Source organism: Triplophysa rosa, linkage group LG14 (assembly GCF_024868665.1).
Source record: "Triplophysa rosa linkage group LG14, Trosa_1v2, whole genome shotgun sequence".
In the NCBI taxonomy this organism is placed as follows: Eukaryota; Metazoa; Chordata; class Actinopteri; order Cypriniformes; family Nemacheilidae; genus Triplophysa; species Triplophysa rosa.
The window spans coordinates 20,302,651-20,328,260 of NC_079903.1; the positions used below are offsets into that span (position 1 = coordinate 20,302,651).

Below are 25,610 nucleotides of genomic sequence, written 5' to 3' on the forward strand. Positions count from 1 at the left end.
TGCTGGTTAAATGAGACGCAAAACTCGGAGGTAAATACTGAAAATATTATGAGCATTCGGCATTCCGTGCTGCAGTAATGTGTAGCGTTTAACCTAAATATCCTTTGTTAGAAAAGTCTTATTTTTTTGCAGCCAAACTGGTTTAATGAACCCCAGGCGCGTAACGGGGAATTAAGAGTAACAGCTGTGTGCTGTCAGGATACCCACAGGAGACCCGCCTACACTTCATCCCACCTGCTCGTTCAGACTGAGAACTCGCATCCTCATTCTACCTCCATTTCATTTACTACGTCTCCTCTGGAGAACACATGACATGATTGTCTTGATTTGATCAATGAATTCGGTCTTTCACCTCTTGTCTTATTTCTTATAGTTTACCTTCATTCATCATTTTTTCACCCTCATGTCATTCCAAACCTGTATAGTCACAAAAGAAGATATTATGAGAAATGTCTCAGTGGTTTTGTTTCCATTCGATGGAAGTCAATGGAGACCAATGTTGTTCGGTTACCGACATTCTTCAAAGTATCTTCGTTTGTGTTCTGCACAAGAAAGAAAGTCATACAGGTTTGGAAATGACGAAATCATTTTCATTTCTGGGTGAACTGTCCCTTTAACAAAGCAGCGGCGTATCACTCGGGCATATCTCGCGGAACTTTGGAAATCCACCAAATTCAATTAAACCGAACAAGGACTTGTCTGAAATCTCTCAGCGTGTCTGACAGTGGACCAAGCTGCAGGTTTTCTCCCCTTTAACACCCGTTTTAATAAGTCCATCCAGTGCTCAGCTCAGCAGAACTCACTCCATCTGTACTCAGACCTCGCAATTAACCTCGAAGAAACTTCACCTTTCTTTCACATCCTCTCTCAACCAACTTCTCTTGACGTAATCCCAACAGTCAACGGGCCAATTTTACATCAACTTTATTATTATGAGCTTTTTATCCTTTACATTATAAGACTCCATCTCGCTGCACTTTTGCTCATCAAAACGAAGCTCAATCAAATTAATGTGACCGTCTCGCTGCCAAAAGGAATGCTGCCGAATCGGCAGAGATGGACGGAAAGTTTGTCATCGGTCATTCTGGCCAATATCTGAGTAAATGCGCGATGCCGCAGTCAACACTTGCTGACGAAGACGTTTCACGGTCTCTTAAAGCAAACCGAAGAGATAAATTACGTGTCGAGATGTCTCCATAAACCAATGATTAAAAGGAATGACATGCCAAGCTGATTAATGATGTGACGCCACATGGTAACGGTTAAAAGCTGGTGAAGGCATGACACTTCAAATGAACCTTTCAGATTTGACATTACTTTGCAGGAACAGATTAATGTTGCATATTGTTGATATGTATTGTCAGCAAACATACAAGAACATCATTTATAGAGTAAATTACACAAATAACAAGATGAGTTTTGCACAACGGCAAAAAGACAATCATATTTACAGTCTCAACGAAATAATGTAAACTACAACTAAAGGTGATCGGCAAGCATTTGTGACCATGTCTATAAAATACAGGCTAAAGATGCATCATCTACTTACTGTATATGAGATAAGCATCAAAGTAGTCATAACCAAAAAAATGACTAAATATGTGTTTTTATTGCTGTAAACTACAGATAACACGTCCATTTGTAATAAGATGGAAACTGAAATGAATGATTTCACTTTGCACCAAAAATAGAAGTTGGCTTCCTAAACATTATTTCAATCTTTGACATGTCCTTAGTCAACATTAAAAACAATGACAATATTTTCACAGAATGTCCGTTACAGTATTTGGGATTATTTTTAAGTAGAAGACAATAAATCACAAAGAAAACTGTTTTACAGGTCACAATTACTCAGTTGCTGTCTAACTTCACAACGTCAAGGCAGAGACGTAATCTATATCACAACAGGGATGTGTGTTTATTGTGCAGTCTTTAACAATAAACAGATTTTCTAGTGTTTATAAGATGTATTGCTATAAATATTCAGTTGTCTTCATGTTTAGTCACTTTCCTGCTCATTCTCCACTTCTCGCTCGAGGAACGATCTTACAAATGCAGTCCGGTCAACAACACAACATTCAAAAAACATATCTCTTCCGTGAATACTTTACAGGTAAAAGTTGACGTCTCTAAAAAAACATGTATTGTTCTGACTGTGAAAACTTGTAACTTGGTATAAGCGCTTATTGTATTAATTGTATAGCTGAATGCTAACCTGACAACAAATTTGTCTTGGAGTCTTGGATACAAGCGTCTGTTAAATGCATAAGCGTCTGTTAAATGCATAAATCTAAATATAAATGTAAGTTGTCTGATGTGCCTGCATTGCAATGCTGCTATAGGTTTTTTTTTTTATATCACCCCAGTGTTTACTGTGTACATTTTTAGGTAAAATACCTTGCGTAGTTGTCTTTGCATATCAGTTTAGGGTATTTTAACATAGAAATGGCATCGCTTTTAACATTAACCCTAAAATATGAAACTAAGCAACATATCTCAACTGTTATCACTAAGGAAAGCTAAGGTCATGGACCTAAACTTTAACAAATACTTTAACAACTTTTTTGCTGTACATCTCACTCTTTTCTTTCTCTTTCCGTCTTTATGCATTTTTGTTTTACCTTCCACTACCTTCCCAGGTTACCAACGTTCTTCAAAATATCTTCTCCGTAAAGTCCTACAGGTTTGGAATGACACGAGGGTGAGTAAAGAATGAAAGAATCAAGCAAAATGCGTCAATGTCAACTTATTTTTTAGAAATTACACAAACATTTGCCAAAATTTAAATGAGTAAATCGAAACGACTTGTAAAGCTAATTTGATAGCATTTAAAAACTTAAGGCAGCAAAAAAAGTTTCACAGTGTGATGACAGACTGACTCGAACTAGATTGACATGTTTTCAAAGCTGAATGAACCTGACAACTGATTTCAGCATGAATGATAGAAGCTGAAGACATGAAGATCTTCGAGAGAAGAGATGAAAAAAAGAACACGAGTAACATTTTATTTTTTCTTAACACATTCTGTACACTTTATGCTTAATTGCAAAACACAATCTAGAGTGGAAATGCTACACACTTAAAATACCCATGAGTCCCTAAGTACATTACAGAGATAAACCCATCACATTGGCAATGACCCCCATCATAAACAGCACCACATACCAGAGGCTTCTATTAACTTGAATCCCTGCTGATGGTCGCTTGTTTATATTCATTGGCTGCTGATGAAGTGTTCTTCTCATTTCTGCTCTTCGGCGCATTGAACGCCACTTCATGCCCTTCACGTAGAGTTAATTAGTGAGGGCAGTGTCCCATCATACCTGCTGACAGCGACTGTGAATCTGGCGCTGGCCGTATAACTCACGCTTCTGTTCGAGACATGTTCTATTGATCACAGCCCCCGTCTCCTTTAACCAGTTTAATGACCCCCTTGATTTTCACCTCAAAGGGTAATACAATATTGAAATGTCAAATGATTAATAGCGCTGTTCTTCTGTCTGGCGAGGGTCTTGTTGGGGAAGGTGACAAATTCTTTGCCCTTTTCACTTCTTAGTCCGGTAGCGCATGGCGCGTGCCGCGGGAAGAGATGCGCGAGACGCGCAGAAGGAAGAGGCATCGCGTGGGGGATGGGGCTGGGATTGCTCTGGTTTGGGTGTCTGGGAATAGATTGGCTAAATCTATCTTCATTAGTGTGATGGAAGGTGGAGAGAAACTGATGTGTGTAGCATGCATGTATATGTATGCATGTATATGTACAACTTGTTTTGATAAATGTATGGAGTCTGTGTGAACTAATGCCGCGTTTGCAACAAAGCCGGAGGTGGGAACATCCCAGTTTAATGCTGCGTTTTACACACCTCTGATTTGAGATATTTCCCACATCAAACCCGGAAGTTACGTGTGAATTTAGTATTATTAAAAGCATTTGGTAACATTAAACCATTAATGTTATTAGTGTTTATTAAAATTAAAAGAGCGCCGTTTCAAAAATAATTTCCGAGTTGAGGTGGGAAACATCCCAAATCCGAGGTGTCAGGAACGCAGCATAAATGTCCGACCTCAATGCGATCCAGTCAACGCGTCACGCCACATTAAAAAACGCCAAAACGATATTTATTTCTTTAATTTATTAGTAAACATCACAGACCATACTTTTCACGTTTCATATCATTTTGTGCTGTAAAAAAAATTAAGTTATGTTTTTACAAAAATAACTCCTTGCTAATCTCACTGGAAGCATCCTGGGTGTGACGTCAAATGACGTGTCTCCTTGGAATGCAGCATAAGGCTGTGTTCACATTTGACTTCTTTTTTTGACAAGAAAAAGTTGACAATGGTGCTTTTTTAGTAAAAAAAGAAGCTTGCAGCGTTGTGGTTACAAATAGCAGCTGGCAGTGACTTCGGAGGCAGAGTTTGTGCACAAAGGCAGCTCAGAAAAACAGATTCAGACAGGCTTCATAGGCAGCGTAACGGAAGTCTATATGAATTATAAACAGAGAGCATCTTTGCAATAACCAATTGCATATTTAAAAACTACAATACTAATTTCTCGCTAGAAATGCAATTAAAAGTTATTGAAAGTGAAAATTAAACTTACATTTATCCACAAGTTTCCTATGCACCATGACGTTTTGCGCGAAAGATGGGAGAAACTTCCGGTTCAATGTTAAGAAACGCATTTCTGCCGTATTTCAAGTCATATGTTTATAGCAAAATGTGAACTTACACACTGACAGCACTTATAAACTACATCAGCGTTCGGTCCACTACTTTCTAGAGGAATAGGATGATGATTTTAATATTTGACGGTGGATATTTAGCAACTTTATGGATTCAGTTGTTGTGACAGTAAACCAATGAGCAATTTGAAAATTATGGAGGGTTTTCAATATCTTTACATGATGCTGATTGTGTGCTATTTAAAAATGTGTATTTAAAAGCGAACTGCAAGCATTACACGGGCCGAGTGCACATGTCATAAAGCATGGCTGACGATTAAGTGTCTAATAAATCATTACGATTATGGCGATTAACTGTCTGTTTTAGAGCTTTCACTTTTAATTCTCATACATTTAAATTCAGCTTTGAAACGACCATATTGTTCTGAATATAAAGACTATGTTCTTTTTCTTGGAAATACATTGGAAAAAATTGGGTCATCATACTTGAGGTTTAGGCTTTTACCTGTCAATAATACAACCGCCAAATACTTGTAAATGAAGTAAATTGAACAGGAGTGAATTGAAGCCTCCATTAAAATGCTATCAGTCATAGAAAAGCTTCTAGTCTGTTTTTTTCTCACTTGCAAGACTACAATAAAGGTTTACTTCTATGTTAATGAGATTTTGGTAGACTGGTTTTCACACTGAAATAATATTAAATTGTACTGCAGGTTATTTTTATGGTATATGCTTTAGTTTTTTTTAAAGTGGTTGTGTTGTGGTGGTACATTTTACAAGTATTACCATGCTTTAGTTACAATATATACAATAAAATAATATACAATATGCAGAGGCACTACAGCTCCCCCTAGTGTCTTCTATAGAGATGTGCAATAACTGCGATGATCTGAAACCACGCGATGAGGTCAAACAATCGCAATGAGACGATTATTTAATAATCGTGACAGCCCTAGCTCCAACCAGCGATTCGGCTGCCATTTAATTTTTTCAAGCTCGACTAATCACCTTCTTCGCATATTGTTATGGAAACGTTAGTTAGTTGTGAAAAAGGTGCTTGAGATGGGGTGTTTTTTCAAAAAAAGTTGAACTTTTCAACTTCAAAAGACGCTTTGAGCTGCAGAAAAAGATGCAGGAGCTGACGTTTAAAAAAGCGCTCAGGACTTTTTTGAAAACACGGTTTACTCCATAGGATCATAATGTAAAAAAGACGCTAGCAGCTTAAAAAAAGAAGTCAAATCTGAACATTGCCTAACTCCAAAAATAAGTTAAATGCAAAAAATAATGCAACACTGCAAATTTTGTAATGAAAAATAATTTTATTGATTAAATAAAAAGTGGCATCTACTGTACAGTATTAACAAATCATGCGAGTGGATAAATTCCTCATACAAGGGCGGCACATTTTCTTCAACTGTGTTTTTAAATAGGCCTACAACTAATAAGTAAATGACAACATTTTCATTTGAGTAAATTAAAAACTCTCTAAACACAACACAGTTTAAACCAGGATACCAATTTTATTAAAAACATTAGGTAAAGAGTTTCTTATTTACATGCTATAAACATCCACCATTCATATCCCAGCAAAATAAAAACACAGCTGACACATGCTACTAATACTGATATACTACAATGTCAAAATTGTAGCATTATCAGCGATATTGAGCATCACATATTGACATCAATATTTAGTTTGCTGTGAAGAAAATGTATAAAGTGTAAATATTGGCACAATAAACTATACTATAAATAACTATGCGTTATTTTCACAGTTGTGTTATCAGCAGACAGCATTTTTTTAATTAGGATTCGCAGTGTTCAGACGCTACACAGATAATCTCTCTTCTGTCTGAGATGGGGGGAAGCCGAGCATGAAAGTAATTGCTGAATGGAACACAAATTGGATGGCAACGTGATGTGCTTGCTTTCCCTCTGAGGCAGAATTTGCACATGCATTAAAACAATGCCGTTCTCTGCAACAAACGTTTTACAACACGCACCTATAGGTTTATGATCAAATGTTTAGCGGGCTTAGGTTTATAACTTTATAACCCCATCACACTGGATTTTATCTCTGTGATAATGTTAAACAATGGCTTTGTGTAAGGGTTGTATTTATGATGGTTGTACAGTACATGCGGTATAACAAATGCTCTTTCCGTAGTTTGAATGAAATAAAGATTAAGCGGCTTCAGGATAATGTGACGGGAGATGCATATAAACCTGAAATGTTAAAATATATTGCCTTCATTTAAATGACAATGCATTTTATGCACAACAGCAAAACAGGTTTGAATTGAATTGTGTTTTTGAAGAAAACTGTCAAGCGATTAAACGATAATTTGTATGGAGTAAAACAAAATGATTGAATAATAAAGTGCTTACATAACGACTTCCTGCCAGTAATTGTGTTGTGAAATTATGAACTATATATGAAAACAAAACATAAAAAAGATTACATTCATAAATCTGAATTTTGGAAGGAGATTAAAACATTTAAATTAGGCAGCGGCTATTTGCACTAAATGTAAATAGCAACAGATGCTATTTACACTGTTTAAATAGCAGTAGGGTCTGTTTACACTAAGTAAAAATAGCAGCATTTCTTAGCGATATGCTATTTACACTAACCGAAAATAGCTGTATTTTCTTTGGACATAGTAGAAATGGTAGTTATTGGTACATATAAATAGTGGCAGATAACGTTACTGTTTGCACCTCAGTATTGTTGTGCATTAAACATTATGCAATAATAGAGTGTAAATCATTATATTTATAAAATTATTAAAATGATGGCAACTTATTGAGATATTAAAGCCCTACACCGACCCCCAACCTTACCCTAAACCTAAAGTTTATGAATAAAAAATGAATTTTAAGTCTTAAATCAATTTTATTGAAAACAAAAGCCTTTACGATCTGTAATGTGATAGCAAAAGGTTAAATAGCGTTTTCAGCCATAGGTGAATCAGAACCCCAGTCTCCAGTGCCAAAGCTATACAGACTTTACACCTTACGCCACTGGAGTGTTCTTACACTTTCTTTATTCCAATCATATATTTGTGGGCGGAGCTAGTGCAAATAGTCTCTGCCAACAAGGCGGGCTATTTGTACTCAGTGTACATAAACACTCCGTTTAAGTTTAAATGAATGGTGACCAAACTCCAAAAACCTCCATTATCCAATTAGATCCAAGAAAAAAACTTTACATTAAAGGGATAGTTCCCCAAATAAAAATTCTTTACTCATCCTCATGTCATTTTAAACTTTAAACTCTATAATTTAGAACATAAGAACTTTGGTAACCAAATAACACTGGCCCTCAATGACTTGCATTGTATAAAATCAAAAGAGATATTTATATTAGAATATTTTCTTTTGTGTTACACGGAAGAATGACATGAAAAGTAAAAAATAAATAAAGTCAGAATTTTTATTTTTATTAACAGAACAGTTTCTTTAAGCTTAATCTTATATCAAAGTGTTAAATCTTTTAGGAATGAGGTTTTTGAATGTGTTTGCAGGATTCAACTTGTGTAACTTTTATGCTCAAACAGGTAAGACATTGGTGCAGAACCAAATGTTGTGTTGACCAGTTGCACCGGTTGGTGAAACTTGTTAAAAAAACAGAATTGTTTTTGGTGATACCAGCTGCACAGAGATTGTACACTTCACCTCCTAGTCTCAATATTGTGATAATACAATTAAAGAATAAAAACAAAAGTATAAATGCCTTGCATGTTTTTGTCATATAAATTACTCCAGCTAAATTAACAGATAAATAATAAAGGCTGTCAATTTAACATCATTTTACTACCACCATTAGACCAATTTCAAGTACTTTACGAAAACATATTTTGGAAATGACATCATAAGCATTTACATCAACCACTCAGGAAGCCTCTCAAACTCATCACAGTTGACCCAGAGGAGCCATAAAACTGTAATATCATAAATTAGCTTTATCATCTTGGGAAAATGGCTAGTCGTCTAATGGATGAGTTGGGAAGGACCAAATATTAAAAAGACTGTGATTAAACATTGCTTTTTCATAGTTCTTCGCCAGGTAACCATCCCCAATAGTGTTGAATAGAAAGATCCGCTTTACATGAACCAAACCAAGTCGTGACCCTTTCCATTCAATCCAATTTAGATTATCCCTCAGACCAGTTTATGAATTATGGCAATATTAGCATTTAATTACGTTATTTAGCCTATTATATGTTATATGTATGAAATACTGCACTTGATGTAGTTATTGCACAGAGACCTAAAATTCGCCAAACAAAATAATGTGCTGTTATGGATTTATGAACGCAATTTCAAGCTGATTGCATTTCATCCCCGTTTAACAGTCTCAGAAGAGTGTTTTGTATACAGACTCGCGCATGAGCCCCTGAGGTAAAACATTCCCACTTACCTGCTCGACATCTGACGCATTCCGTATAAATTAGCACACGGGGACATGTCAACACTCGAACGGATTGTTAGATTAATTGCGTAAGAAATTGCGAACGCTACGGTAGAAAACCGCAGAAACGTGTTAGTATTTCTTCCTTCCTCGATCTTAATGCGTCGCAGTCTCTTTGTGTTAATTTGCTGCTTCAGTGAGACGCTACGTCGAAAGCGCCATGTCTAATAACTTCAGCCGCCTCGTGAAGAAACACGCGCCCGCTCAGGTGCCACTCAAATTATTAAAAATAACCCCGACGGTCATGCGCCCTAAACCGGAGAATTTACAAGACTAGCAGGAATTTGTTGCTGTTTGTTGTGAAGCCCGTCAAGCAGATTTTTAGGATGCAATATGTTATAATAAATGAAAGAGACATCTACTTAAATTTTAAGATTTGTTTCATGGAAGTCTGGTTTGGGCTCTTACAAACCTCTTCAATATCATGTTTTTGGCAGAAGTTGTTGGGTTAAAATGGGGATGAAATTCTTCATATTATCTCCACTGCTGTGTGTTGTGGAGTCAACGCTTGATCATTTCTCATCCGTTGGACGGAGGCGGATGAAGAGAGTGACATTTTCCTCTTGTGGTTTTATTACCTCAGATATGCAGAATGTTGTTAGTGAAATGTGCTTTGATCACCAAAGTTGGTGAATCTCTTGAAACGAATCTTCAGTTTCAACAGCTATAAAAGGCTGACATTTCACAGCTTTTTCAGATATCATTACGAACAAATGCAAAGGCCATTCAAGACCGCTTGCAGTTGCTTAGGACACGGAAAAAGGTCTCATTTAAGCTTAGCCAACATTCACAATAAATATGAGTGCATTCTTATTTTTTATACTGTCTGACATTCGGAACATTGCCTATACATAAATACACATTTTTGCCCGGTTTCACAGACACGGTTTAGCTTAAACCAGGACTATGCATTAGTTGAATTAAGATATTTATGTCGCTTTTATAAAAATGCCTTATAAGAAGACATTACTGGTGCATCTTGTGACAAAACAATGGCACTGATATATTTTAAGATATTTCTGGCCAAGTTATATTCATTTAAAAGAGGTCACACATTCATTTTAGTCTGGGATTAGCCTTAAGCCTTTTTTAAGAAAACAGTGATAGGCTACTTTACTCTTCCAATAAAGCGTATGTACACAATGACCTTTCCATAAAGCCTCCATGACTCATTTTGCCAAGTAGGAACCTTAGGAAAATTAACCATGGATTTATTATAGTAAAAGTGTATTATACTGTATGTTGTTTTTGGCAGACTGATTAATATTTGTTTTACTACAGATTGCTGTATTATTGTATTGTATTACTGCAGTTTTATTAGAAATATTATTTGGTTAGTGTAGAGAAATCATAGTAAATTTGTAATCACTATGGTTTTAATACCAATAAAACCTGTGTACACAATACAACTGGTACAAGCTAAGAGGTCGACTGGTTTTTAGCAATCTTTTGTATACTTTAATCTTATGTGTAATAATAAAGTTGTGTGTTCAGGTTATAGTGTTGATAAAAAATAGATTTTCTGAGAGATCACATTTGGCAAATTTACAAAATTCTCAGATATATGACAGAAACGGTTTACAACAATAGTGCCATCTATCCAAGTAACGCTTCATTCGTTTTATATTGACGTCTTTAGAAAAGATTTATGACCAGAAAATGTGTTACAACGCCCCGTATCCTCCTTTTCTAATTCAATAATTATTTTCAAACTGTGATCAATTTCACATAACGTTTTATAATTATCAATTGACTTAAAGACACAATATGGAATATTTGGATCGCTAGATGGCGCACTTTCGAAACAACAACAAAAGGCGACGCTAAATGACGTTATGTAGGAGAGTGGAATTATGGGACATGTCGTTTTCACCATTCAGAGCCGTATGGAGATCTCCCATCATGTGCACGGACGAGGTAATGAATTTATTTTATTTTACGTCATCGTAATGAATTAGCTTGCAAGAAACGTGGAATGTAATGCTACGTTAGCCCGCGACTGATATTGGACTTTGTCCATTGATTTGGTAGCGTAATGCTACACAGTTTTACCTGTTTAAAACAGTCATACAGTCGTCGTTTTTCAAAGTAAATGGAACGAACCCACAGCATTTACAAGTAACGTTACTGGCTACATATTTTTGTGTGACATATACTGTATTTCATAGGTTAACTGGATTCATAACTTCAAATAATCTGTGCATGAGTATTTCGTGTACAATAACATTTTATTTGCTTACCTGTCTATTAAAACACATGCGAGAGCAGAGTCTCTGTCGAGTCCAAGTTGGTCGCGAAGCTCTCTCCATTTAGAAAACGCCACGAAGATATTAATCCTTGTTTTATTTCTTTGTTATTTCCACAAGCCTGCTTGCCTCATTTGGCCTACGTTTACACTTTTTTTGGGTTTCCTTTACTCGCCAAAGAGTAATCGTGATCCATAATAACAGAACAACAGATGCTGCGTCCCAGATGCTGTATAACCACTTCCGCATTTGCGTGTTGTCATAGTTTCTACAACCGGAAACTGAGGGTAGTGCGGAGCAGCGGATATTAAGTCACTGATATGCGACAAATACAAGGGAGACAAGGGACGGGCCATTATTTTAAATAGGAATTTCTCTGGATTTGCACATTCTTGGGAACATTTGGGATAATGTAAGTACACAACTGCATGAAATATATCACACTGTGCAAGTGATTTTGGGATATTTCATAACAAAATTATTCCATATTGTGGCTTTAAGTACACACATGAATCATAGCACAATGCAGAAAGACCGTCTCCTCCTCATTGTCCTTTAGCCGTCCGCGTGCTGTTTCTTTGTTTCCAGCCTCATTGTTACCTTTTAATTAATAAATTAATGAAAGAGCCAATGAGTCGTGGGTGTGGGCGGTACCTCCCACTGCGTGAGTGAGCACACATCATTAATCTGGGCCATTTCCATTAGTCGGGTCACCGGGGGTCCTGCTCAAACAATTACAGCTTGATTAAGAGATGTTCATCAGCCAATCCCACCTGAAGACAAGCCACCGCTCGGACCGAATCTCTGAACTCATCCTCCAACAGGTGTGTGTTCAGAGAGCCTGAGGTTTGGTAAAATGATTTTCTTGGTTGAATAGATGTTTTCTTCGCTGAACTTCATTCAGTCCTCAGATATAGTCTCGGCCACTGAGATTGGCCTTTGGTTCATTCTTAGCTCTACAAAAGAAAAGTTCTAGCAAGCGTTCGTGGGTAATTACAGTACTTGTGACTTCAGCTAACCGCAGCTATCTTGGCTTATAAAGACAGCGATGAAAGCTTAGTGGATTTCACGAAGAGATGGGAGAGGAGAAAGATAAAAGTAAACGTCAGTGTCAAAAGTGAAATAAAAGACCTTGTGCCAAATGTATCTGCTTAACATGAAAGGTAGGACAGAACAGTGTGCTGAACAAAAAGTGCTTTAATTTACAGATATCTGATCTTCAAAATGCATTGAAATATGTTGGGCTTTTTCAGAATGCATCAAGCAGATTTACACTCTTAAAAATCAAGGTGCTAACAAATGGTCTTTACAGCGATGCCGTAGGAGAACCATTTTTGGTTCCACAAAGAACCGTTCAGTCAAAGGTTCTTTAAAGAACCAGCTCTTTTTTATAATCTGAAGTACCTTTTTTCGCCACAAAGAACCTTTTTTTGAAACGGAAAGGTTCTTCAGATGTTAATTGTTCTTTATGGAACCAAAAGGTTCTTCAATGGCATCAAAGAACCTTTTGAAGCACCTTTTTTTTTTAAGTGTGTAGGCCTACGTGAAGCTTCATAAAATAATGATGCAAATCGCTCTCCTATTGTTTGAAAACGATGTCTGTCTAGCTTCTATGTACAAAAACAGATATTGAATTGAAAGCGTTTACATAAGACAAAATCTCGAGAGGTCACTTCGAAATCATTGTCTGTATCTGCACTTTGTACATGGCGGGAAGAGTAAAAGCACAACATTAGTCTACTTACAGGTGCAGTGTAAAAATACTGGAGGCTTAGACTATCGCACTTTATAAAAATATACATTCAAATGAATTGCAAGACAACTATTAGAGAAACTCAAACCAGAACTTAAATATTTTTAATTTGGTCTTGTCATCCAACTGAGAGAAAATGTGGTTTCAGCAAAAACGAAATGGCAGAAAGACACATTTGGGTCACAATAATCAAAGACAGGAATTAGTTTCCTGGTTAAATGATAAGAAAGACCATTAACAGTGAGAAATGACAAAAGAGGGGTTGATGAGGGGGGGGGTTGGTTTGAAATGCAAATTTTCCGTGTCTGTTCTGAGCAGCTGGCTCTAGTATGGCTGACATGAATGATGAATTGTGTTGTACTGGTACCACTGGCCTCTCTGTTTCCATTCCTCATTTCTGAGAGAGAGCGAGAACAGAAACAGTAGCAAGGGATGTTTCCTTTAATTAACCTACACACCAGCACATCCCCAGCATCCAGTGGCCACACACGCATTGCTTGCGTCATGCCTTTATTTGCTTGCAGTCGCGGGTTCAAATGCGACCCCCAAACTAACTAAATCAAAGAGCAAACGTATGCTCAATGCATGCAATTAAAGTCAATAGGCAATTGAGCTCATATCTAAATCAAGAGGACCAACAATAAAACCGTGTAGATGTAGTGTTAATATTGCGACTCTAGAAGGCAACGGCTGTAAAATGACATTGAAAAAATGCATTTAGGGGAAGCAGGTGAAAAATGTAAGGGAAAAGAAATGAAATTGGGGAAGCGAGAAAAAGTTGCTTTGCAGGCGAAATAAAAGGGTTAGTCATTATTTTTATGACTGGCAAGCATACAGGACACATCAGTGTGTGTGTGTGTGTGTAACATTCTCTCCGAGCGTCACAGCCAATGAAAACAGAGCAGGTTTTGCTATAAACACAAACACAGTCACTTTCCAGTGAACACGAAGCATGGTTTATATTCGCAGCTACGTGACTTCCCATTGTTTTTCCCTCGTCTCTCTTCCATCAAATTCCTTTTCTCATTTACACTTCTGAGTCCAGAGATGCTGGATGCTATGGCAATATTAATACAGACCTAAAATCCTACAAATGGGAAATACTGCTAATCTCTTTTATTTGGAGTTATTCATTGGGTTAAAATGGGGATGAAATTCTTCATCTCATCTCCACTGCTGTGTGGACGCTTGATCATTGCTCATCCGTTGGACGGAGGCGGATGAAGAGAGTGACGCTTTCCTCTTGTGGTTTTATTACTTCAGATATGCAGAATGTTGTTTCAAATGTGCTTTCATCACCAAAGTTGGTGAATCTCTTGAAATGAATCTTCAGTTTCAACAGCTATAAAAATAATTCCAGGCTGACATTTCACAGCTTTTTCAGATATCATTACAAACAAATGCAAAGGCCATTCAAGACCACTTGCAGTTGTTTAGGACACGGAAAAATGTCTCATTTAAGCTTAGCCAATTGAGTGCATTCTTATTTTTTATACTGTCTGACATTCTGAACATTGCCTGTACGTTATTCACTTAAAAATGAATATTCTGTCATTGTTTGCTCACCCTGATGTCGTTTATTTAGCTGTTTGCCCATTTCCAGCATGGAGAGGGTCTAGCACCTCAACCGCAGAGGAACCCAACTGCAGAAAATCTTTAGCCGGCATAGATGCAGGCATATCTTAATATAGCTCTTATTTTTTTCAATCTGTACAGTACAGATGCTCATTAGGGGGCAAGTTCTAATTGCTTTTTTAAATCTGTTTTTCTGAAACTCATCATCAGACATGTACTTAACTTTGTTGAAGGGCTTGACCTCGTAGTCGCTGCTTGCTTTTGGATTTGCTTATCAAACGTACCATAAAATTAATTTTAATATATACTTTAAAGATGGATGACATTACATCGGAAAGGCTTTTTTATGCAGGAAGCCGCCGCACTCAACACGACACCTGAATAACAGCTCACGCCGAGAATTTAGTGCATTTGGCAGAATGTGTGTCATTTTGTGATCTCAGACCTTTTCTTTGAAGTATCTGAATGACTCGCTATTTATTTTGCTTTTTGAGATAGACACGTTTAAAGATAACAGAGGGTTTAGTAACCAACACTCATGATACACAAAAATTGTTTGGCAAGTTTTTTTCAAGTTATAGAACAGCACTACTCCAAATTCCGTTCATCATTATCTAACAAAAATACAAAATGTGCCAACTGTATACATTCCATTTTCGGGGGGACGTCTGTTGCAATATCTGAATTTAACAATTTTTCATTGTTCTGTTTGTAAAACGGTAGGATGCTTTGCACACTAACAATAAAAGACAATCTTTAAATTCGGTTGGCAGCATGAAATGAAGTCAAGGAGAAGCATTTTATATTCCACAAACCTTTATGCATTTTTCACAATATACCTTTATTATCTTAATAAATACAAAAAACAACAACACTGTGATGTTTAAAGAAACAAGTATTAAAAAAGACACTAAAATGCATTAGACATTAGAAATATCAATATTAATTTTGGTATGTTCTGTAAGTGACATCTTTGTCTTATGGACATTTAGTGTACCGGCACGTTTCAGATGAAAGGAAGAGAAATGGACATCCACTGTCGACGGGGCCAAAAAGAAAGAGAGCATACAGCGATCCATCAGGTAGGCCTACACGGGGTGGAAAACGTTTCAATAGCGAACATGAAATGAACTCTCTTTACGTGAGGATGCATATGAATATATACATTTATATACACCCACATCAACAACACCCATTATAGATGTAAAATCACCTGAGATACCCGTTCGCACCTCATTATTCCAAAACAGCTGGACGTTAGCACGGAAATGACGTGAATTCGAGAAAACGTGAAACATTTGAGAACAACGGCCCGGTCTGGGAGAGTTTTCATTTTCGAGCAGTCGTCAGTACGAAAACGAAAAGAAGGAAAGAAAACAGTCATTTCACCAGTAACTCCTGAAGAATCTCCAGTAAAAATATCCTTTTGAGCAGCCTTTTGTAAATCATGTTTTCAGAATATATTCATACTGTATTTGTCAAATTTTTGCAAGCGAAAGGACCAAAAAGGACACTGAAAGAATTTACTGGACTGGTCGGTAAACGGTCATGTGATGTGCACGTGGAGACTGGGTCAGTGAACACAAATTGTTTGACCACAAGGCATTGCATTAGCAATTATGTGGGAGATACTTTTTGTTTTGCGAGGCATAATGTTGTTGTTTTTTTATTTATTTTAGAAACTTCTTTATGTGATTGAAAGACAATGTTTTTTGGAAAAACAAAAGCAAGGCTTGGGACATTGTCAAAAACAAGATGCATTAAGTGCTCAACAAAAGGGAAACTAAGTACCTGACTCTCCACTTGACTCTCGAGACAAGCAAAAGAACATCTACAAAACCTCTTTAGAAAGGCAGAAACCTTACAAGAAGGCAGGGGCATTGTAGCTTTGTTCATATGGCTTTCAAGTGCTTGTTTTCATAGTGGAGATAAAAAAAAGTAAACAAAAACACAAGAATTATTAGCCGTGCTACACTTTTGTTCAGATAAACCGATACAAAAATGAAATGATCAACATGTAAAACAGAAGCAAGCAACCGACAGTGAGGACGAAGAGTTTCGTGTGTGTGAAGTCCAGTGTAGTTAAAAAATTCCAATCGGACCAAGTGGACTAGATTTGACTACTAAGTAGAAATGCTAGGGGCAGTGGGAACAGTTGAAAGCAGAACCGCTTTTATAAATGTCCCTGGAAACAGTTTTCCCAAACCATCTGTGACCAGTTTGCCCATTTCTAGCTCCTCTACCGCAGAGGAACGCAACTGCAGAAAATCTTTACGCCGGCATAGATGCAGGCATATCTTAATATATCTCTGTACACTGTTATATATTTGTTTAATCTCTAGTTACAGTACAGATACTCCCCTTCACATTTCCTTACCCACAATTCTTCATGTCAGCAGGAGCTATAATTTTGTGCTTATCACCAAAATTGCAGTGCAAAAGAAAATAATTAATTATAATAATTATAATGACAACAATTAATTCATGAGAAGTATTAACAAATGATGGATGACAACATAATTTCTATGGCACCACAGCCCATCGATTCACTTATCGTACAAACGACCAACAGCGTAAGAGAGCGCGGAAACAGAACTCGGTTTGCATAGCGATGCAATAACAATAATGTCACTTTCCGTCTTCGATATCAAGCATATATTTACAGGAAACTCGATTCCCTTCCTCGGTTTCGCCCATGTCGGCAATCCGTAGCGGGTTTTTTTCGACGACTTTCTTTTTTTCTGTGAATGAAAAGCTTAAGGGGGAAGGTGAGGGATGTTGTGGGTAGCACGTCCATCTTTACATCACATTTACAGTTGGTCATTTTCAGACGTTTTATTCTTTTTTCTTTTCTTCCGTCTGATGCTTCACGAGTTCATTACACCGGGAAGGCGAGGCCACGTATCCGGCACAGATCAAGGCATTCGTCTGTTCCCATCAAAATGGCTCACTCTGTTGAAGACGCAAAGAAAACAAATACGATAGAATCGCTTTCGAACCAACAACCAAAGCTTCTCAATAAATCACAGACTTACATAATTCTCCAGAGTACTGCGCATTGGTCCCCATGTACCCGCTGTCGGTCGGCTCGGTGGTGGAGCGCTGGTGTTGTCCCCTCGTCCCCTCTCCTTTCCGAGGACCCGTTGACCCTTTAGATGAAGCTGTCCCAGATGAGCTGTGCCCCCCAGGAGACGGGAATGACGGTTTGTTGTACGGAAACATGGCCTCATCTGAAACAAAAAGAAACCATACGTTAAGGACCGTGGTGAGACATCTCGGTGACCGTCTACACGTAGCTGAAAATGTCAGCAGGTGTTTCTCATTCTGTAGGTTGGGTGGGGGATTCCAGTTTGGAAACTATCCATAATTGGTTTGTGTCTGACTGGTACCAACGCGAGTGACCCTCGCCAGTTTTGACCCATTAGCAATATGCTCGGACGAATCCCCAAACTAAAGTTGAAGATGGACCGTGAAGGGTTGCCCGGTCTGGCCAGATTCACTGGTTCTCTGTGCTTCATGCGAGCCAGAATGCTGGATCCTAATGATCAGACAGGCACAGATGGAGCTCCTGCCTCATTGCAGCGTGTGTGTATACAGTGAGAAATGAGGGCTGGAGCGATTAGGGTACATCTGTGCGGATAAGTGTGCCTCCTGTCTGCGGGATCCTGGAGAAGGCCGGGTTGGCCGTGGAAGAGCTCAAGAAGAGAGGGAGACACGGCAATCTGTTTGCTCCAGCATGGCCTCCATACAGCAGGGACTGTAAATGAATGCCAAGGGTCCACAGCTGGTGCTGTCAAACATCTGTCTCTGGTGACCATGATAGCAAGATAACATTTTACAGGCACGCTCTAGTAAATTAAGAGTGCGTTTATCGTGCCAAGCAGATCTGTCCAAAATCATATGGACACTTATGCACGTGTGTACTGCATTGATTCTTTTTTTGTGATATGTAATAGAAAGTCAAAGTAGGAACTAGGCATACATTCCGATAAAATGGGTTCACAATTACGAAAGTACTGTGATATTTTGAACAGCATTTGAAAAGATGAAACGGAAATGATTTCCTAATCATTAACAAGTGTCTGTAAGTATATAAAACTTGACTGCAAAAAATGAAACTCTTATAAAAACATACAATTTCTAATTCAAGGTTTATTTACAAAGTACAAAGTAACCAAAGACCTAGGATGTTGTTTTATGAAACAAAATAGAAAGCTTATTAAAAACTTCAACTTTATTTTCCTTAGTCCATTGGCAATATTTAAAGTTTAACTAAAGGCTCTGTATATGAATTCATAGAAATTGAATCAGTCTGTTAATAGAATAATAAAAATAAAAATACATTTTAACATAAAATTAAAGGGGTCATATGACAGGGCTAAAACGAATATTATGGTTTGTTTTAGATGTAATGCAATGTGTATACATGATTTAAGGTTAAAAAACGTTGTATTTTCCACATACCGTGCATGTATGTATCTACTCTTTGCCCCGCCTCTCTGAAACGTGCAGGTGTGCTATGATTGGCCAGTTAACCGGTGCGTAGTGATTGGTCGAATACCAAGTGTGTGAGGGAAATGTAACGCCTCTTACCATATTTGGAACATCAGGTTCCAAAGCAATTGTGCTGACAGGTACGCCCACCTTACTTGAGTACACATTTGGGCGGTCTTAGTCAAATCATACCACGAACTGACGTAGATTTGTGGGGGTGTGGCTACACGAGGCGTTTCAGGCAGGTCTGGGTGAGCATTTTCTTTTAGATAGAATGCATCTTTTGTTCCGACACTTTCATTTGTGCAATTTTACGTGTCTAATACATGCACGGACAGCTTATAACACACCGAAGACACAGAAAAACACGTATTCGAGCCATATGACCCCTTTAAGAAAACAATTAGGAAGGCTACAATGCTAGAGACTACATGCTACCACTACATAAAAATAAAATATAATAGATGTTGACCCACGTCACATGTTGGGAACTCAACCAACAGGATTAAACAGACATCAATTGTAAAAACGTCATACCTAAAAATGTTCATTTTTCATCCTATCATTTTGGGGCGATATTTTATTGTGATATTTTCACGTTTTATCACGATATTTCATGACGCAGTATATCGCTATACCACTAGTATGAATTGAAATGTTTTATGTTAAAATACTTCTATCCCAATTGGCAATCTATAAGTTTTGTAAAACAAAAAAAGTTAAACTAGTAAAAAAAACTTTTGTTTTGTTTGAACATAATAACAATAAATTAATAAATACATTTTTATATAATACATTTATTCATGACATATTGAACTAATAATTTAAATAAATCAATTTAATTAATGTCTCTTTACCCCCCTTCTTAATTCGCATCTATAGACCAACCTGAAACAGGGCCGTTTTTCTGCCCTCTCCTGTTCTCCTCGCCCCTCTCTATAGACCCCAGTCTGTCCTGGGCCTGCCAATGGCGCTCCAGTGATGTTCGGGTCTGCCGGTCCAAAGAACTCTTCATCTCCTCGAGGCCCATCATAGGTTGCCTCTCTAGCGATGAGGCATTGCGATCGGAGGGATTGGACATGTTTCTCGCCCCTTGAATACGAGCCGACTGGCAGGGAGGAGGTTCTGGAGGTGGGGGCAGATCTGAAATGGTCACACAATGGCGTATAAATGTACCTCATACATAAGGTGTGTCACACTTTTTACATTTATGTACTTTGTGCATATATCACCTTGGCAGTGGGCGTGTTTAAATGGCATTAAAAGGGTAATATTGATTCCATCATAATTGATAAGTAATGCTAACGGATTCGGAATGAGCAGATAATAGGTTTGCTAATTTAACCCTCCATCTGTCTTATGTAACCAATAAATAACCCATACTGGAACATCTATGTCCAAACCTGTTTGTCCAATCATAAGAAACTGGATGAAATGATCTTACCGTCTGCGCTGGCATCGCGGCGGTGCGGGGCAGTGCCAGGTCCTTTGTGTTTGCGGGTGGGCCTTGCCGCCCGCTGGTGACCCAGACTGTGCGTGCCCACCGTGCTTCCGTCTGTGGAGAACGGGCTGGAAGGACGAGGTCTGTGATGTAGACCTTTATCTGCAGGACAGAGACAACCATGATTATGAAGCAGCATTTAATGCTAGCGAAACCTTACAGTGAAGAAAAATAGATGGTGAAAGGAGAGTTCAGAAGGAGGGCGGATAGCTTGTTAGTTTGATTCAGACGCAGCAAAATCGATCAATATATTTCATTTCTCTTATGCAGCCTGCTGGGAAAAACTTGACCCTGAGACGGATTCAAGACTGTGGGGGCGACTTCATGAATTTTTGTGGAAGTTCCAAACAATCAAGATCGTTACAGAGATGGAAAGAGATGAAGTCAAAGCCGAAGGGCATAACAAAAGAATGGGAGAACATAAGCATCTGATCCGTTCCCAGTTAATTCATTCGCAGCGCAACACGAATCATTATGTTGAAAGCACGGGATCGAAACTTTGCTCAGTGAAAACAGCCGTCACGAAAACACACTCAGATGTTAGTATCTGCGACATGCTGCGCACGAAACCCCGCAAGATAAATTGCAAGAATACACCAGTGTAAACTCAAAAGGCAGTCAAAGAGGAAAAGAAGTTCTGTTAAAAGTGAACTAGCGCCAGACGTCCAGACTCGCGTTTCTTCCAGACGGACCTCTCTTGCTGAGGCTGGTGCCGTCCAGACGATATCCGGCCTTGTCAGCAGCGGCCACCAGGGCTCGGGCGAAGCTGCAGCGAGTGAAGAGCGACCCGTCGGAGGAGCTGCCAACGCTGGACCGACGGCTGGAAAAGTTCCTGTCATCATCTTCTGAAGCCGAACCCCATCCGTTCACCATGGAGCCTGGATAGGAGCGGCGGCGGGGGGCGTTACATTAACCAGCTTTATAATGCGTCTTATCCAGAGAAACAGGAGCTTAATAATAATAAATTGTATTTTTTCAACAACATCATTTATATTTATACAACAGTTAGTTCATATATAAAACATGCTTTACGCTCTTTTTGCACAGACTATTTCTGCCCACATCCTCCGTATAAACTCACGGCACAACAGCAGACACCTGTCTACCCATCAGCAGCGACCTCACTTCCTCTGATCACTCTGATGGAACGGAGCGCGAGCACCTGCGCGTGGCCTCGGGTAAGGCAGCTGATATCTCGCATGGAAACACGCGGCGCGATCAAAGCGACTCTGCTTTTTTTGGCGCTTGTCAAAGTCACGGCACAGATTCTTTTGATTGATGGCAGGAGCCGCAAACATCCTCGGGGAAGTTGATGCGAGATGACGCGACTATTGTTTAATGATCTGAGGTTGAAGTGGATACAGTCACATTTCAAAATGAGGTCCTGGTGATAGATTGATGTCACGTATTGTTCATGTACTGCTAACGTGAGTTTGGGTAGAGCTTCCTGTTTGTCAAACCAATGAAAGATAAGGGAATCGTATGAGAAACCTGTTTAAAGTCACCATGAAACGTAAGTTGCGATTGACTTCTTTTCCGTATCGTGATTTGTATCCGAGTGAAACGGCTTCTGAAATGAGAAAAAAAAGTAGGGCGGGGCTTTATTTTGCCGTTCCCTTTTTGATTGGTCTGTTGTAAGTTGGGCATTCAGGGGAAGGCTAAAAATGCCTGGCCATTGGACAGTCATTATACTGTAGTCCTACCTCCTTTTTGTTGCTGACGTCATGCGATGAAGAGTTGTTGTAGAGAGGGGGAGAGGAGCTTAACGTTTTTGATTAAAGATTGCAAGTGCAAATTAATAAAAAACAAATAAATCATTTATAATAATCACAGCAACACTGTAAAACACTTTGAATTTTCCTGTTTGATTGCATGGTGACTTTAAGGGATAGTTCATACAAGAATGAAAATTCTTTCATCGTTTATTCATCCTCATGTCATTCCAAACCTGTGCGACTTTATCCTGCATTATACAAAAGAAGATATTTTGAAAAGAACATCGGCCCCCATTGCAAAATATCTTCTTTTGTGTTCCACAGAAGACACAAATCATGTAAGGGTCTTGAACAACATGAACGTGAATAAATGATGTCAGAATATTGGATTTGGTCACTGCAAAAAATGACTTTCTTACTTAGTATTTTTATCTTGTTTTCCAGTAAATGTGTCTAAAAATTCTTGAATCAAGATGCATTTTCTTGAGAAAAATGTTTTTAGTAAAAAAAATATGAAATTTCTGTGAATTTGTGCTTAAAACAAGCAAAAAACGAATCTTGAATTGAGTGACTAAGAAAAAGGTAAACCTTAATTCAAGATGATTTTTCTTACCCCATTGTCAGATTTTCTTGCTTGTTTTAAGCACAACTTCACTGAAATTTCATATTTTTTTACTAAAAACGAGGCTTATTTTCTTAGGTCATTTTGCTCATCAAGAAAATGCATCTTGATTCAAGAAGTTTTAGACATTTTTACTGGAAAACAAGAAAAAAAGTCTAATTAAGAAAGTAATTTTTTGCAGTGCATTTGATTCTGCTAATGGTCCATAAATGTAAACACTATACTGTACCTTTAAAAAAACAATGATAAATTATTATAAAAATGTAAAAAAAAGAGAAGAATAATTACCTGCCTGTCCACAGACAAAATCACACAATAGTCTTATTATAAAGTTCTACAACTATAACAAAGGATTCCAATGCACCAAAATAAATATGTGCTTGAGTTTGTTACTTCTGTCCAAAACTGAAGAAAGAAGAGAATAGAGTGCAGGAAAAGAATCTCTTTCTGCCAGTCTCTTCCAGATTTTAATTTCCTCAGAAACAGCACAGGACTTTTTCACCCCCCCCCAAAAAACACTTGAGTCTCTGGAGACCGTCTCTCAGCAAAAACAAGAGTGCGTATAATGAATTGGATGTGCTGGCAAAGACAGAAGCAGGCACACAGCTTCACATCAGAGGGGACAGCTCCTGCGCATGCCTCAGCACCTCCCACCTCCAGAGACAACATCCCCTTTAACAACCAGATCCTCCAAAACACCGTACCCTATAATAACCCTGGCAGCTGCAAAACAATAACAATCCTCCATCCAAAGAAATTCTCGCAAACCCTTTTCTCTTTATACTGCGTGCCGTGAAGAGAACTTCCCACAAATTGTTCTTAATTCAGAGCTGGCAGTATACACAGGCCAACGTCTGTACTGTAGCTTATATAAATATGGAGCGAATACAAACATCGCTTTAACATTTTATGGGCAAAGACTGCTTTCTAAGGCAGTCCTGGCTATTTTTAGGTGCTCGGAATACCAAGCTTGTTTTCCAAAATCACTCACTGACTGGAGTTATGCAGGACTATAAAACCCACCCAAAGTTGATTTACACCGGCCGTGGCCTCATCTGCATATCGTTAAGCGTCGTAATCGTTCCTCTTGATGATTGGGCGGAGACGCTCACCTCAAGACATGTGACCTCTCTCTCTGTGCGGTCGGCGAGAGGGTTTATGGGAGCAGATAGGAGCTGGACAGTGAGCTCACTGTTGACATTACAACACCCATAAAACTGCCTCGCTATTTCACAAACTCGATAAACGCAATAAATAATTAAGCACTATAAAGGAAAATATGGTTACCTTTAAAAATGTTAATAGACCTATCCAAAAGAAATAGTCTTCTCAATTAACTAAAGTGCTCGTCTTTGTCTCGTCTATAGAATGAGTCGGGCAGAATTGGGGTTTTACTGTCAGGGGCAGAAACTAAAGCAAGTACTTATGAACAACACAAAGAAACGAAGCTGTCGAGAGTCTTACTGGTGTCTTGCTTGGTGTTTCTCAGGTTTCACAGACAACCAATGCTGCTTCATTGAAAGGTGAAGCGAGCGAGCGAGCGAGCGAGAGAGAGAGAGAGAGAGAGAGAGAGAGAGAGAGAGAGAGAGAGAGAGAGAGAATCCGGCCAGATACTTCAATGCCCAATCTTTAAAGGGATACTTCACCCCCCCAAAAGAAGATATTTTGAAGAATGTAGGGGGCAAACAATTCTGGGGCACTTTTGACCACCATTGTATTTTTACCTACTATGGGAGTCAATGGGGGGCAAGATCTGTTTGGTTATAAGCATTCTTCCAGATATCTTTCTAAAGAATTTTATACAGATTTGGAACAACTCGAAGGTGAGTAAATGATGACAGAATTTTCATTTTGGGTGAAGTGTCCCTTTAAGTGCTGTGTGTCTATTGTGGGACAACTAACTGACCAACCGACCAACCAATCAACAAACTAACTAAATAAAAAACTGCTGGAGTGATTAACCAACTGGTTAACCAACAAACCCTATCCCTAACTAACTGCATAACTACCCAACTAATTAACGAACATAACATGACATGAATTTACAAATTGACCAACTAAACTGCTAACTTGCTATGCGATTCATTTGCCAACCACCACAAACTATCTAGCTAATTTAACGGAATACCTAAAGATCAAACTAACCTTAACTTAACAGTCTTAGTGATGACGGATCATTGTGCATTCAGGAATGCTTTCTAGCTCATATCAGAAATTGCAGCACTGTCCTCAGACATGAAAATGATGCCCAGTTATAATGAAGATAAAGGTCCGGTTGTGTCTCGGTCCCAGGCTGAAACAGAACAGAGGACTCTGAGTTTTTATCCCTGCAATGTCATACCCTTCATGAGTCCTCTCTGACAGGCGGCCCATAAAACCCCAATAAAGCTGTAAAATGGAAGCGGTGCCTCCTGTCTCGAATGGGGAAATGGAGCCACACGAACGTGAGATTTATTCAAAAGCTACAAAGGCGAAAAGAGGAAATGGGCTGTGATGCAGTGAACGCATCTCTCTCTCTCTCTCTAGATTTCAATGCACTCGCTTACAG

At 38.4% G+C, this 25,610-nt stretch overlaps 1 protein-coding gene across 11 annotated transcripts in view; it reads right to left on the minus strand.

Moving 5' to 3' along the window:
• Positions 1-15,534: 15,534 nt before the first annotated feature.
• The window catches only part of robo2 (roundabout, axon guidance receptor, homolog 2 (Drosophila)), a 363,309-nt gene continuing 353,233 nt past the window's right edge, over positions 15,535-25,610 (minus strand). For 8 of the 11 annotated variants that reach the window (XM_057350402.1, XM_057350407.1, XM_057350406.1 and 5 more), the window contains 4 exons: positions 20,669-20,827; positions 20,113-20,367; positions 17,766-17,960; positions 15,535-17,682 (listed from right to left, as the gene is read on the minus strand). In XM_057350402.1, the coding sequence (XP_057206385.1) occupies positions 17,681-17,682; positions 17,766-17,960; positions 20,113-20,367; positions 20,669-20,827 (611 nt within the window). In that variant the 3' untranslated portion in view covers positions 15,535-17,680. The other 3 variants (XM_057350399.1, XM_057350409.1, XM_057350408.1) reach the window with 3 other exon arrangements.